This window comes from Papio anubis, chromosome 1 (assembly GCF_008728515.1).
Source record: "Papio anubis isolate 15944 chromosome 1, Panubis1.0, whole genome shotgun sequence".
Lineage (NCBI taxonomy): Eukaryota > Metazoa > Chordata > Mammalia > Primates > Cercopithecidae > Papio > Papio anubis.
In genome coordinates, this window is record NC_044976.1 from 95,391,922 (window position 1) to 95,406,402 (window position 14,481).

Genomic DNA, 14,481 nt, shown 5'->3' on the forward strand with positions numbered 1-14,481 from the left:
TAATCTATTCATATGCTTTATCTATTTTTCTATTTGATTGTTGACTTTTGATTTTTTATTTGTAGGAACTCCTTATATATTAAAGAAATTAGTACACTTCCCTTTTTAAATGGTAGGAATTGCTAATATTTTACACCCATTTAGGCAACTTGGCAGCCTTTTAAAATTTAAAAAAAAAACCCTATCTAGTAATTTTTATTTATAGTATTTATCCAGAAGACATAGTCACACATGCAGGGAACATCTTAGAGACAAGGATATTCATTGCAGAATTGTGTGTAAATAGCAAGATTGGAGGCAACCTAAATGTTCATCAATATGATCAAAATAAATAAATCATGATTTACTTATTCAGTGGCGTATTATGCAGGTGTGTATAAATGATGAGGCAGCTCTAAACATACTGATAAGGAAATATCTCTAAGATGTAAATTTTTAAAGTTGAAAATATGTTACAGAATAGTGTGCATAATAGTTACCAATTTTGAATCAAAAGAAAAACTATATATGTAATCAATGTATGTCTTTGAACATCTCTTAAAAAGTATGTAATTAACTGGTAAGATAGTTTGCCTCTGGAACATAGAACTCAGTAGCTGGAGAGCAGGAGTGAAAAGTATATGCTTTTTATTTTTTTGACACCACCTCCAAGCAGATATAGCACAAAGTTTACAGGCACAGTACTGAGAAAAAAGCATTCCTTTCCAAACTATCAATAACATGTGAAAGTAGAATAAAACATCTCTCTAAATATGCAAAATATTAAAAAAAGTTTCCTATGGATTTTTTTTTTCTGGAACCTTCTGGAAGACTCCAGAAGAGAATTGGATATATTCCCAGTGAGGGAATATATCAAGAAAGAAGATATGGGATCCAGGAAACCAGAGATCAAATATAGAAGAGAACTATATATTGGTGAAAGAAGCCCCAGGCCAGTAGCTATACAGCAGCTTTATTGATATATAATTTACATCCTCTGAAATTTATCAGTATTAAATGTTTAATTCAATGAATTTTAATATATTTACAGAGTTGTACCATCATCTCCACAATCTGGTTTTCAAACATTTCCATCATCCTGAAGAGAAATTTGTGCCCATTTACAGTTATTCCCCATTCCCACTCCCAGCTCTAGGCGACCACTTCTTCACTTTCTATCTCTACATATTTGTCTTTTCTGGAAATGTTGTATATGATTTCACGTCTTTTGAGTGTGTTCTCCTCTATTTTGTATTTTGATCACCTATTCAAAAGTAAAATATTATCTAATTGATCCTATTATTATTCCTTCTTCTCAAATGAAGAAACTACAGGATGAAAAATTTAAATGATGTCTTTGGTAGTATGAGCAGTCAAGAGGTGGGGCTAAGAATAAAATCAGAACATTACGAACCAGATTCTACTTCCTATTTTTATTGAATAAATATTAGTCCCTTATTTTGGCCTAGCATACGCTGAAATTTAATCATCGTTCACATAAGTGTAAATCTCTATAAAAGGTCAAAACATTTACCATTCAGATGGGAAAGAACAAATAGTTATACTGAAAAAAGATATGGGTATGAAAATAATACTGTACAGGCACTTCACTTTTTATTGCCTTATTTTGTTAGGAATTCATAAACACTAATAGAATCTTGTCATATATTACAAAGGCTGGCCATCTGCTAATGTTGAGATTAATAATCTACCCCATGGTTAACTCATAAAATCATACAGATTTAGATTTGGATAGGGCTTTAGAAATTTATCTATGACATTTTCCCAGATTTATTCCTGTAGATACTAGCCAATCTTATTACTTTAGTGACATGTTTAACAACCTTTGTGAAAATCTCTATATAGATTTATTTTTATGAATATTGTTGGCTGTTACAATCTAAGCTACAAATTTGTGGTCTGTTCCTTCTCAAATGAATAACAGTAATAACAAAAATAATAAGCATGATGATAACCCTCTTTGCTAAGTATTTACTGTAAGTTTTTAACTGATCTAGGGAGGTGCCTTACATATGTTAAGGTATTTACTTCAGAGTCATCTAGGATGAAGGCCCTATTTCCTTTTATTTTTTCTTTTGAGATGGAGTCTTGCTCTGTCGCCAGGCTGGAGTGCAGTGGCGCGATCTTGGCTCACTGCAACCTCCGACTCCCTGGTTCAAGCTATTCTCCTGCCTCAGCCTCCTGAGTAGCTGGGATTACAGGCACATTTCACCACGCCCGGCTAATTTTTGTATATTTAGTGGAGACGGGGTTTCACCATGTTGGCCAGGATGGTCTCAATCTCCTGACCTCGTGATCTGCCCGCCTTGGTCTCCCAAAGTGCTGTGATTACATACCTAAGTCACCGCGCCTGGCCCAAAGGCCCTATTTTTAATCCTATATTCAGCAAAGGAAAGTTTCCTGGAGAGGTTAATGAACGTGCCTAATGTCACACAGGTATTAAATGAAAGAGCTCAAATCTGAACACAGGCTTTAATGAATATGCTTTTGCGTACACTGTTGCATTAGCCTCATTCCTGACTCATGCTATGCTTTGCCCTCTTGTTTTATTTTATTTATTTTTTTATTTTTTTTATTTTTTTTTGAGACGGAGTCTTGCTTGGTAGCCCGGGCTGGAGTGCTGTGGCCCGATCTCAGCTCACTGCAAGCTCCGCCTCCCGGGTTCACGCCATTCTCCCGCCTCAGCCTCCCAAGTAGCTGGGACTACAGGCGCCCGCCACCTCGCCCGGCTAGTTTTTTTTTTTTTGTATTTTTAGTAGAGACGGGGTTTCAAGGTGTTAGCCAGGATGATCTCGATCTCCTGACCTCGTGATCCGCCCGTCTCGGCCTCCCAAAGTGCTGGGATTACAGGCTTGAGCCACCGCGCCCGGCCTGCCCTCTTGTTTTATTCTTATTTCACTTCATGTCTTAATCTAGTACTTTATGTGTGTTGACTTGTAAATTACCTTGCATTTTTTCTTTTCTTTTTTCTTTTTTTTTTGAGACGGAGTCTCGTGCTGTCGCCCAGGCTGGAGTGCAGTGGCACGATCTCGGTTTACTGCAAGCTCCGCCTCCCGGGTTCACGCCATTCTCCTGCCTCAGCCTCCCGAGCAACTGGGACTACAGGCGCCCGCCAACTCGCCCGGCTAGTTTTTTTGTATTTTTTAGTAGAGACGGGGTTTCACCGTGTTAGCCAGGACGGTCTCGATCTCCTGACCTCATGATCCGCCGTCTCGGCCTCCCAAAGTGCTGGGATTACAGGCTTGAGCCACCGCGCGGCCACCTTGCATTTTTTCAAGAAAGTGTTAGCTTAAATAAGCAAGGAGATTAACTATTGTATGTTTGTGGTTTTGTACTGTATTAGGAAAAAAATAAAGAAAAATGTGTTTTTGTGAACACTGTAATTTCTTCTGCTGCCTAAGGACAAGCTTCCCTCCTCATAGAATGGTTTGTCTTTGCTAAGGTAAAGTGAGAACCAATCAATCAATATTGATCAAGCGAATGTGAGTAATACCGAGAATTAATACCATAGTTCCTGCCCTTTGGAAGCTTGCATATTTAAGTGTTGAGTGAAAACACATGTACGAAACCACAATATGAAAAGTGATTATGCCGGGCGCGGTGGCTCAAGCCTGTAATCCCAGCACTTTGGGAGGCCGAGGCGGGTGGATCACGAGGTCAGGAGATCGAGACTATCCTGGCTAACATGGTGAAACCCCGTCTCTACTAAAAATACAAAAAACTAGCCGGGCGTGGTGGCGGGTGCCTGTAGTCTCAGCTACTTGGGAGGCTGAGGCGGGAGAATGGCGTGAACCCGGGAGGCGGAGCTTGCAGTGAGGAGATCACGCCACTGCACTCCAGCCTGGGAGACACAGCGAGACTCCGTCTCAAAAAAAAAAAAAAAAGAAAAGTGATTATTAATGGCACCAATAACAGATCCTTTATTTTAAGGTTTAAGGTGAAGGGGATTATTGTAGGAAATTTGACGTGTGTGTGTGTGTGTGTGTGTGTGTGTGTGTTTTCTTTCTTGAGGCGGAGTTTCACTCTTGTTGCCCAGGCTGGAGTGCAATGGCACTATCTCGGCTCACCGCAACCTCCGCCTCCTGGGTTCAAGCGATTCTCCTGCCTCAGCCTCCCGAGTAGCTGGGATTACAGGCATGCACCACCACCCTGGCTAATTTTGTATTTTTAGTAGAAACGTGGTTTCTCCATTTTGGTCAGGCTGGTCTTGAACTCCCGACCTCAGGTGATCCACTTGCCTCAGCCTCCCAAAGTGCTGGCATTACAGGAGTGAGCCACCGCTCCTGGTCTTTTTTTTTTTTGACAATCCCATAGGCAAATCAATAATTTGTAAAAATGTGGGTGCTTTGAAGAGTTCCATAGCAAAGTGTTTGGACAAATGCTCTTTAAGGGTCTATCCAATTTAAAAGTAATATTATTTACTGCCGGGCGCGGTGGCTCACAGCTGTAATCCCAGCACTTTGGGAGGCCGAGGAGGGCGGATCACCTGAGGTCCGGAGTTCGAGACCGGCCTCAGTAGGCGGAAGTTGCGGTTAGCCGAGATCGCGACATTGCACTCCAGCCCAGGCAACAAGAGCGAAACTCAAAAATATATATGTATTTTAAGAATTATATAGAATATAATTTAGTATACTGAAATTCCAATTAGTAAAGGATAAGCGCTTTGCCTGAAGAAGATATGGAAAAACCCAGAGTATTGAGAGTAACTGGAGGGACACAGGGAGTATATGTCATTTTTCAGAATTATAAGTGCCTTTGTGCTTGTGTGTGTTGGGGGTGGAGGTGAAGGGTGCAGGAGAAGGATGGGTACTGGCAAAGTCGTTACTCACTGAGCAGATTTTCAAGAAGTAGGTGCCTCTCCCAATGTTGTTGAGCCTCTGGTAAAAACACGTTAAAGTAAAATGTCCACTATAGTATCAAGTAAAAATTGAGACCGTAAGATATAGCAAAGGGAGTCAATTTGCATAGCCCATTTTAATGCTTCTACCTTCTCTAAACAATCTGAAGACTCAGTTGCTCCCACTCCCATCTCCACTTTCCCTTTCATGCCTCCAAATGTTAAACTCCAACTATCGTAGCATTTTAACACATCGCTCCATTTGTGTCTATTTCCACCTAGGGTATCGTGAATATTTTCTACAGTTGCACACTAATCACCAACTGAAGTGAGGATCACATTTTCCTCCACGTGGCTTGGTACTACAAGTCTTGAAGCAAAAGCCTTATATTTCAGTCTGAGGAGTTCTACTTGCTTGAGAAAGTACTGTTGTTACCAAGTGGTCTTGCTCAGTGGGGTAAAGATTTTTGTTTTAGAGGCCGGAGCCAGTCTGCAAATAAAAGATGGCTTAGGAGAAAAGCTATCCAACGTTTTTTCCTTGGCCCGCATAGGTTGACGGTAGCCAAGCTGGTACTTGCCGTGGAGTGAAAAGTGGAGGCTGCTTGGGGGCCGTCCTGCAGTCTGGGAAGAGACAGTGTGGAGGGCTGTTGGGAGGTGTCCCACCCACGCCCCCCAAGGAGTGGAAACCAGGACGCCGCTGTCTGCAGCAGCAGGCCAGGTTCCAGAGGGCGGCAGGCGGAGGGCGGAGGGAGGAAGGCGCGCGGAGGCGCGGAGGAGGCGTCGGCGGCGGCGCCCACTCCCCCTAGTCCCCGCGCCCCGCCGCTCGCCTCCCGCTGCCGGGCGCCGGCGCGCTCGGCTCTTTCCGCCGCCGCCGCTGCCGCGCGCTGCCCCGTGCGCCTCGGCACCTTCGGCAATTTCCGTCGGGCCCCAGCCGCCATTTTCTCGCCGCTTGTGTGGCTCGCTGGCTGCGTGGCTCGGTTCTTGTGAGCGAAGCTTTGTCCGGTTCGGCAATGGACGGGTATGTAATCGGGCCGGCGAGAAGGTGTGTGTGAGAGAGGAGTTGGACCGTCCTTCGGCCCTATCCCGGGCCGGGGAGAAACCCTCCCGCGGCCCCTCCCAGGGCTGGGCTGCCGTTACCCAACCCCCGCCCCATCGCACACACCCCTCCCTTTGCTTCCCCCGGCGGGCTTTGGTCGAGAAAATGAGAAGAAAGCGGGCTTGGAGGCTGGGGAGGCACTGGGGCGATGGCGGGGGTGAGGATCCCGGAGTGGGAGCGGGCACCGGCTTGGCGGCGGGGGATGGGGTGGGAACCCCATAACGTCTCGCCGGTCCGTCCCTGCCCCCTCTAGGAGCCATTTCGATCCGTACCCTGGGACCCGACCCTTGGGTTAGCGGTGCCTGTGAGAGCGAGTGGGATGGGCAAAGACAGGCCTTTGGAGTGGAGGAACCTCTAGGGGAAGAGAAGAGAGCCACCCCTTGTGGACCCCAGCCGTCCGCAGCCTCTCCGGCCTCGCCCGGCCCGCCGTGGTCGGGAGAGATGCCGGTGGCGGGAGCTCCGGGGAAAGCCTAGTGGGAGCCGCTGGGGAAGGGGGGAGGGCGTGCGGCGGCGGGAGGAAGGGGGAGGGCAGATGTCATACTCCTTTGTTTTCATTTGAGTCTGGTAGTGGGGGCGGGAGGGAGGAAAAATGCCTTTTTGTGGGGACTGAAGACATTCAAGGCTTGGCAAAAGGGCCCAGAAATTAAATCATCTAAAAAGCGAAGTGTTTGAGGCCGACATCAGTCACATGGGCAAAGGCCAACAGCAATGGCAGAAACAAGAGCAGATAGTCAACACAGGGCTATCTCTTTAGCTACTTTGGTCAGTTTCTGGAAAAATGACTACAAAAACCCAGAACCATGCTACATCTTTGCGAACCTGAGTGAAAACAGAATGCTGAATGAGGTGAGAGGCAAGACTGTGAAATGGTAGGGACCAGTGTCTCTCTGACACGCTTCACACCTGAAAAGACTCAATAATTTAAGTCATCGTTAGAAAGGGGGCAGGCTTAAGGTCGAAAATATAGCAGTATTCAGCTCTTTTGGGAGTGTAAACATAATATCATTTAGCAAATACATTTATTAAAATCAGTGAGTATTTGAAGAATCAAAAATTTGGTTAAGCGCCTAGAGTTTGGTGTTTTTAAAAAGATGTTATAAAGAAGATTTTATAAAAGTTAACACAGTTTTACAGAATTCAAATCGTCCTAGATGTTACCTTAAGATTATTTTCCAGATGAAACAGATCCAGAGAATTTCAGTTTTCCACTCAGGTCAACACGGCAATTGATGTCAAAACTTGCACCAGAATTCATGTTTCCTGATTCCTGGTTCCTATGGAAACTACTAAAGAGTTTAAGCGTTAAATTATTAATCTCAGTGTATTGGCATTGTGGAAATGGCATAGTGTTTTGGGTTTTGTTCTTTTGGCTATTGAATATGTTGTCAAAAGATACCATGAGGTTACTGAATTTTTGCCTCACGTTTGAAAGTTACTTTTAGAAAACCAGATTGATAACAGTACAGGTAAGTCACTGACCATCTGTGGTATTTTTTTTCCCCATCTGTGTGTGAGTGGCTGGAAGATTTATGAATGATGAACTATGCTAAAAAGTTGTAGAGCCAAAGAGTGATTAGAAGAATAACAAGAAGTTGAAACTATTTATTTTTTCTTTGCAGAATCGTCACTGAGGTTGCAGTTGGTGTGAAGGTAGGAAAAGATTCTGTTTGAAACTGGGATCGTTGGATCTACTGTTATCATAATTACTGGAAAATTTTAGCTTTTGCTTTTGAAAACTATACTGTAGCTAACAAAACCCAAGTGTAAAATGTTTCATTTCTAAAGTTGGACCATATTAACAGTTTGTAATCACCATAAGTTTTTCTAGAACTGGCCATCTGCAAGAATAACCTTTTAAAATAAGTATGAATGATCAGGAAATTAAAAATGCTTTCATACATGGCTTCTTGTAATATAAAATGATACCCCAATTTTCTGAGGGGAAATAATGATTTTAAATGGATGGTAAGTGGTTTGACCTATATCTTATAATTTTGTTAATCTAAGTTTTTTTTTTTTGTTTTTTTTTTGTTTTTTTTTTTTTTTACTTTTTGTCATATGAAAATGAATATATTTTGGTCAATAAGAAGCCACATTAGAAATGAATTATCCTGATCCTTAAAAAGAAAGTTGTTGAGGCAATTAGCTTCAAATTTGAATCAGAAGTTAAGAGCTGGTTTTTCTATTAAAGAAAGGCTTTATGGTAGAGATCCTTTGGAATCCTTCCTTTTGGCCAAGAAAACTACTCATCGTTTAAACTTTAGTTCTAATGCTTAACATTTTCTTGAGTACTTGCAAGTTTTAATGTCACGATGTATTGTAAATTTTTTTTTTTTTTTGAGATGGTGCTTCACTCTGTCGCCCAGGCTGGATGCAGTGGCGCGATCTTGGCCCGCTGCAACCTCTGCCTCCTGGGTTCAAGCAATTCTCCTGCCTCAGCCTCCTGAGTAACTGGGATTACAGGTGCTCACCACCACGCCCAACTAATTTGTATTTTTAGTAGAGATTGGGTTTCACTCTGTTGGTCAGGCTGGTCTCGAACTCCTTACCTCATGATCTGCCTGCCTCGACCGCCCAAAGTTTTGGGATTACAGGCGTGAGCCACTGTGCCCAGCCTGTATTGTCATTTTTCATTTGCAAACCTGTCTGTCCTGAGAGGCTATCTGCTTAGTCCATTGATGCTGACTGTTCAAACATTTTTTGGAATTCTTAAAATTGTATCCATAATGATGTTATGTTCTTTCGAATACTTTTGGGGATGTTACTGTGTTTTCTTGCTTATTTTCTGTCGTCTTACCTATAGTGAACTAGATATTTCTCCATTCTTTAGGCTTGTTTCTTTAGTTCATTTTGTACAGACTGAAGGAGAAATAATAAGCTCTTTTTGGTGATAGTATTTTTCAAGTTGAGTTAGTCATGGGATTTAAAATCAGGAATAGCTAAAGAGTGCAAAATGGTAGATGTTGTAGTTTCCGTCCAAACAGATTTCTTCTGTGAATTCTGGAAAATAGTAAATGATACAAGTGTGAGTGTCCACTGTTAGAGGAAAAGGAGAGTAGTTTGTAGATAACGCTCAGAATGAGTAGACAGAAAAAATCTGAGGAGACTAGGAGTAGGATGTCCAGATGTAATGTATTGGTTACACCAGTTTTTTTTGTTAGTAATTTGAGGAGAACACTTTAGAAGATGATAAAAAAAAGTTGCAAACCATTTTTAAAAATCCGTTGTTTAATATAAAAGTCTGAATAATTAAAGTTAATTTAATTTTCTGGAATAATGGTTAAGAATTTTTGCTTTGGCGTCAGGCCTGTGTACAAGTAGTTAAGTGTTCTTTAAAAACATTTGTAAATTTGCTTTAAAGACACTGATGCATGTTTAAAAAAATTCAAACTGATTCACAGGTTTTTTTAATTTCTTAGGTGTAGGTAATTGTGTTAAAATTTTGTGCCTTTTTACCTGAAATTATTGATATATTACCACACATATAAACATCTTTATTTACATAATTGGATTTAAACTATTGTTCTGGCCCACATCTTGCCTTTTTTTTTTTGTTTTTTGAATGGGAGTCCCCTCTGTCACCAGGCTGGAGTGCAGTGGCACGATCTCCGCTCACTGCAACCTCTGCTTCCCGGGGTTCAAGTGATTCTCCTGCCTCAGCCTCCCAAATAACTGGGACTACAGGCGCCCGCCACCACGCCAGACTAACTTTTGTATTTTTAGTACTGACGGGGTTTCACCATGTTGGCCAGGATGGTCTTGTTCTCTTGACTCCATGATCCGCCCGCCTTGACCTCCCAAAGTGCTGGGATTACAGGCGTGAGCCGCTGTGCCCAGCCCGTCTCTTGAGATATAATTTGACATAAAATAAACTACCTATATTAAATATACAATGTTTTGTCTCATACATACTCTTGTGAAACCATCACCACAATCAAGATAATGAACATCAGTCACTCCCCACAATATCATCTTGCACCTTTGTACTCCATCCCTTCTGCTTTTCTTTCCCCAAGCAACCACTGATCTGCTTTCTGTCACTGTAGATTAGTTCACACTTTTTAGAATTTTAGGTAAATGTAATCATGTGGTATGTACATTTTTGGCCTGTGTTAGTCCACTCAGAATTATTTTGAGATTCACCCATGTTGTGTTTCAATAGTCCATTCTCTTTTATTGCTTAGCAATATTACACTTAATGGCTATACAGCAATTTGTTAATCCATTCAAGTCTTGAGGGACAGTTGTTTTCTGTTTTGAGCTATACCTGTACAAGTCTTTGTATGGACATAGGCTTTCATTTCTCTTCGTCGGCGGGGCTATGATTGGAAAGTCTGGATCATGTGGTAGGCATATGTTTAACTTTTTAAGGAACTGCAAACTTTTTAAAAGTAGTTCTACCATCTTACATTGCCATCAGCGGGGTATGAAATTTCCAGTCCCTCCACATCCTTTCTAATGCCTGTTATCTTGTCTTTTTGATTGCAGACATTCTAGTGTATATGAAGTGATACTTCATTGTGGTTTTAATTTGCATTCCTCTAATATCTATGATGTTGAACATCTTTTCATATGCTTTTTGTCAACTGTTACCTTTGGTGAAGTGTCTGTTTATATCTTTTGCCCAATTTTTTATTTGGTTGTTTATTTTTAATTGAGTTTTGAGAGGTCTTCATTGTGGTTATAAGTCCTTTATCAGATATATGGCCTGCAAATCTTTTCTGCCACTCGTCTTCTCGTTCTCAGCATTGTCTTTTGAAGAGCAACTGTTACTAATTCTTGTGGACTCCAGTTTACCAAGTTTTTCTTTTATGGATTGTGGTTTTGGGGTCTTGCCTGAGCCATTTTTGCCTAACTGTAAGCCATGAGGATTTTTTCCTTCTGTTTGTTAATAATAATAAAAATAATAATAATAATTTTTTTTAGAGACAGGGCCTGACTGTCACCCAGGCTGAAGTGCAATGGTGCAGTCGTAGCTCAGGATAATCTTGAACTCCTGGACACAAGGCTCCTGCTTCAGCCTCCCAAGTAGCTAGTACTACAGGCACACAGCACCATGCTCAGCTAATTTTTAAATTTTTTATAGACCTGGTGTCTGTCTGTTTTGCCCAGGCTGGTCTTGAACTCCTGGCCTCAAGCAGTCTCTGCCTCAGCCTTCCAAAGTGTTGGGATTAAAGGAATGAGCCACTGCCCTTGGCCACCTTTTTTTCTAATAGAAGTTTTATACTTTGGTGTAACATTTAGGTCTCTTTCATTTTGACTTAATATTTTGAATATGGTACAACGTGTGGGTCAGAAGTATTTGGTTTTGCATGGGGACATCCAGTGTTTACAGCATTATTTGTTGAAAAGACTATCCTTTCTCCCTTCACTTGGCTTTGCAGCTTCATGAAAAATCAGTTATCTCTGTATGTATGATTATATGTCTGTACTCTATTCTTTTGTATTGACCCATTTTCCTTTAGATGTTAGAAACATACTGTCTTAATCATTGTAGCTTTATATCAAGTCTTGAAACCACTTACTTAGTCTTGGCCCTCCAACTCTGTTCTTTTTCAAAGTTGTTTTTAACTCTTCTGAGTCCTTTGTGTTTTCATATGAGTCAGTTTTTACAAAAACTGCTTGGATTTTACCGGATTTGACTTGAATCTGTAGAGCAATTTGGGGAAAATTGTCATCTTAACAAGTGAGTCTTTCTAACCATGACTACAGTTGATGTCTCTATTGGTCTTTAATTTCTTTAAGCAGTGTTTTTTTTTCAGTGCACAGGTTTTGTGCATTGTTTGATTAGATTTATCCATACGTATTTTATATATTTTGATGTTATTGTAAATGATATTTTAAAAACGTAATTTCCAGTGGTTTACTAGTATATAGAAATGATTATGGCATATCGCTCTTGTGTTCTGGTCCTTTGCGAAACTCATTTAGTAGGTCTAATAGTTTTTTTTATATGTCCCATCAGATTTTCTTGAGAGGGAGTCTCAGTCACCCAGGCTGGAGTGCAGTGACACGATCTTGGCTCACTGCAACCTCTGCCTCCTGGGTCAAGAAATTCTCCTGCCTCAGCCTCCCAAATAGCTGGGACTACTGGTGCATACCACCATGCCTGGCTAATTTTTGTATTTTCAGTTGAGGCAGGGTTTCACCATGTTGGCCTCAAACTCTTGACCTCAAGTGATCTGCCTGCCTAGGCCTCCCAAAGTGCTAAGATTATAGGCGTGAGCCTATACCATTATTACCTATACCAGCCTATGCCATTAAATTTTCTACATAGACAATTTATACCCAATTGTTTTTAAATAGTTTTCTTCCTTTTCTATCTGGGTGCCATTTTTTGTCTCCATTTTCTTGTCTGTGGTATCCAGTACAATGTTTAATAGAAGTGCTGAGAGAATATCTTTACCTTGCTCCTGATACTGGGTGAAAACTCTAAAATTTCTTCCTTAACTGATACAATTCACTAGTGAAGCCATGTGGGGCCAGATGTTTGTTTTCTTTGTTGGGAGGTTTTAAACTACATATTTAACTTATTTAATAGATACAGGGCTATTCAGTTTGTTTAGTTCTTGAGTGAACTTTGGTAATTTGTCTCTTCTGTAGGACTAGTCCATTTCCTTTTAAGTTGCTGAATGTATTTGGGTAGAGTTGTTCATGATACTACAGTTTTTTTTTGAGACGAAGTCTTGATCTGTCGCCCAGGCTGGAGTGCAGTAGCGCAATCTCCGCTCACTGCAACCTCCGCGTCCCGGGTTCACGCGATTCTCCTGCCTCAGCATCCCAGGTAGCTGGGATCACAGGCACACACCACCACACCTGGCTAATATTTTGTATTTTTAGTAGAGATGGGGTTTCACTATGTTGGCCAGGCTGGTCTCGAACTCCTGACCTTGCGATCTGCCTGCCCTGGCCTCCCAAAGTGCTGGGATTACAGGCGTGAGCCACTGTGCCCAGCCATGATACTACATTTTTACACTTTTGATACCGTTGAATCCTTAGTGATGTCAGCTCTCTCATTCCCAGTAGGGATAATTTATGTCATTTTTTTCCCTTGTCTGTCTGGATTGAAGTTTATTGATTTTATTAATCTCCAAAATATCAGCTTTTGGTTTCATTGAGTTTTCTCTGTGGTTTTTCTGTCTTCTGTTTTATTGATTTCTGCTGTTTTTATTTTGTTTTGCATTGTGTTTAGTTTGATCTTCATTTTCTACTTAGTTAACGTTGAAGTTGATGTCATTAACTTGATACTTTTACTTATGTAGGAGTTTAGTGCTGTAAGTTTCCCTTTGAAGTACCGCTTTCATGGCATTCCTCAAATTTTGACATGTGTATTTTTATTCATTTCAGAATACTTAAAAAAAATTTTTTTTTTGACCCAGGAGTTATTGGGGAGTATGTTATTTATGTTATTTAATTTCCAAATATTTGGAGTTTTCTATATATCTGTTATGTATTCTTAATTTTTGTTTTATTCTGGCCAGAGAATGTATTTTCTAAGACTTGGATCTTTGTAAACATGGAAACTTGTTTTATGGTCCAAATATTATATATCTTGTTAAGTATTCACTGAATACTCTGATTTCTCTGCAGATTTGGAGAGATCTCTGCAGCTCTTTTCTCTGGTACTTTGACCTGTAAACTCTAGTTACTTTGGTCTTCTCAGGCTCTTGGTTCTTTCACAATTAAAGTAGACTTTGAGGCTCAGCATGGTTTCCTTATAGTTGTGCTGTGGCCTGGACACTTAAGGGAGTAAGCTGAGGCAAACATGGACTCATTTGTTTTCTAACTTTCAGGGGCTGTTGTCCATCATTGCCTGATCTCCAGTGTCTTGAAAACCCATTGTTCTGTATATTTGCTTGATTGTTTGTTGTTGTTTCGGGAAGGCAAATCTGGGTCATGTTATTCTATCTTGACTGGAAGTAGAAGTCCACTGTTTTTTTTAAATTGTTTTTAATTTTTTTTATTATACTTTAAGTTCTAGGGTACATGTGCACAACGTGCAGGTTTGTTGCTTATGTATACGTGTGCCATGTTGGTGTGCTGCACCCATTAACTCGTCATTTACATTAGGTATATCTCCTAATGCTATCCCTCCCCTCTCTGGACACCCCACGACAGGCCCTGGTGTGTAATATTCCCCTTCCTGTGTCCAAGTGTTCTCATTGTTCAGTTCCCACCTATGAGTGAGAACATGCGGTGTTTGGTTTTCTGTTCTTGTGATAGTTTGCTGAGAATGGTTTCCAGCTTCATCCATGTTCCTACAAAGGACATGAACTCATCCTTTTTTATGGCTGCATAGTATTCCATGGTGTATATGTGCCACATTTTCTTAATCCAGTCTATCATTGATGGAGATTTGGGTTGGTTCCAAGTCTTTGCTATTGTGAATGGTGCCGCAATAAACATACGTGTGCATGTGTCTTTATAGCAGCATGATTTATAACCCTTTGGGTATATACCCAGTAATGGGATCTCTGGGTCAAATGGTATTTCTAGTTCTAGATCCTTGAGGAATCGCCACACTGTCTTCCACAATGGTTGAACCAGT

At 41.0% G+C, this 14,481-nt stretch overlaps 1 protein-coding gene across 10 annotated transcripts in view; it reads left to right on the plus strand.

Moving 5' to 3' along the window:
* Window positions 1-5,587: 5,587 nt before the first annotated feature.
* The window catches only part of PTBP2 (polypyrimidine tract binding protein 2), a 92,532-nt gene continuing 83,638 nt past the window's right edge, over window positions 5,588-14,481 (plus strand). For 5 of the 10 annotated variants that reach the window (XM_009213487.3, XM_017945002.3, XM_009213485.4 and 2 more), the window contains exons 1-2: window positions 5,780-5,879; window positions 7,553-7,583. In XM_009213487.3, coding sequence (XP_009211751.2) covers window positions 5,848-5,879; window positions 7,553-7,583 — 63 coding nt within the window. In that variant the 5' untranslated portion in view covers window positions 5,780-5,847. Of the gene's footprint in view, window positions 5,880-6,537; window positions 6,780-7,552; window positions 7,584-14,481 lie in introns of those variants that run through there. The other 5 variants (XM_017944979.2, XM_017944993.2, XM_003892239.4 and 2 more) reach the window with 3 other exon arrangements.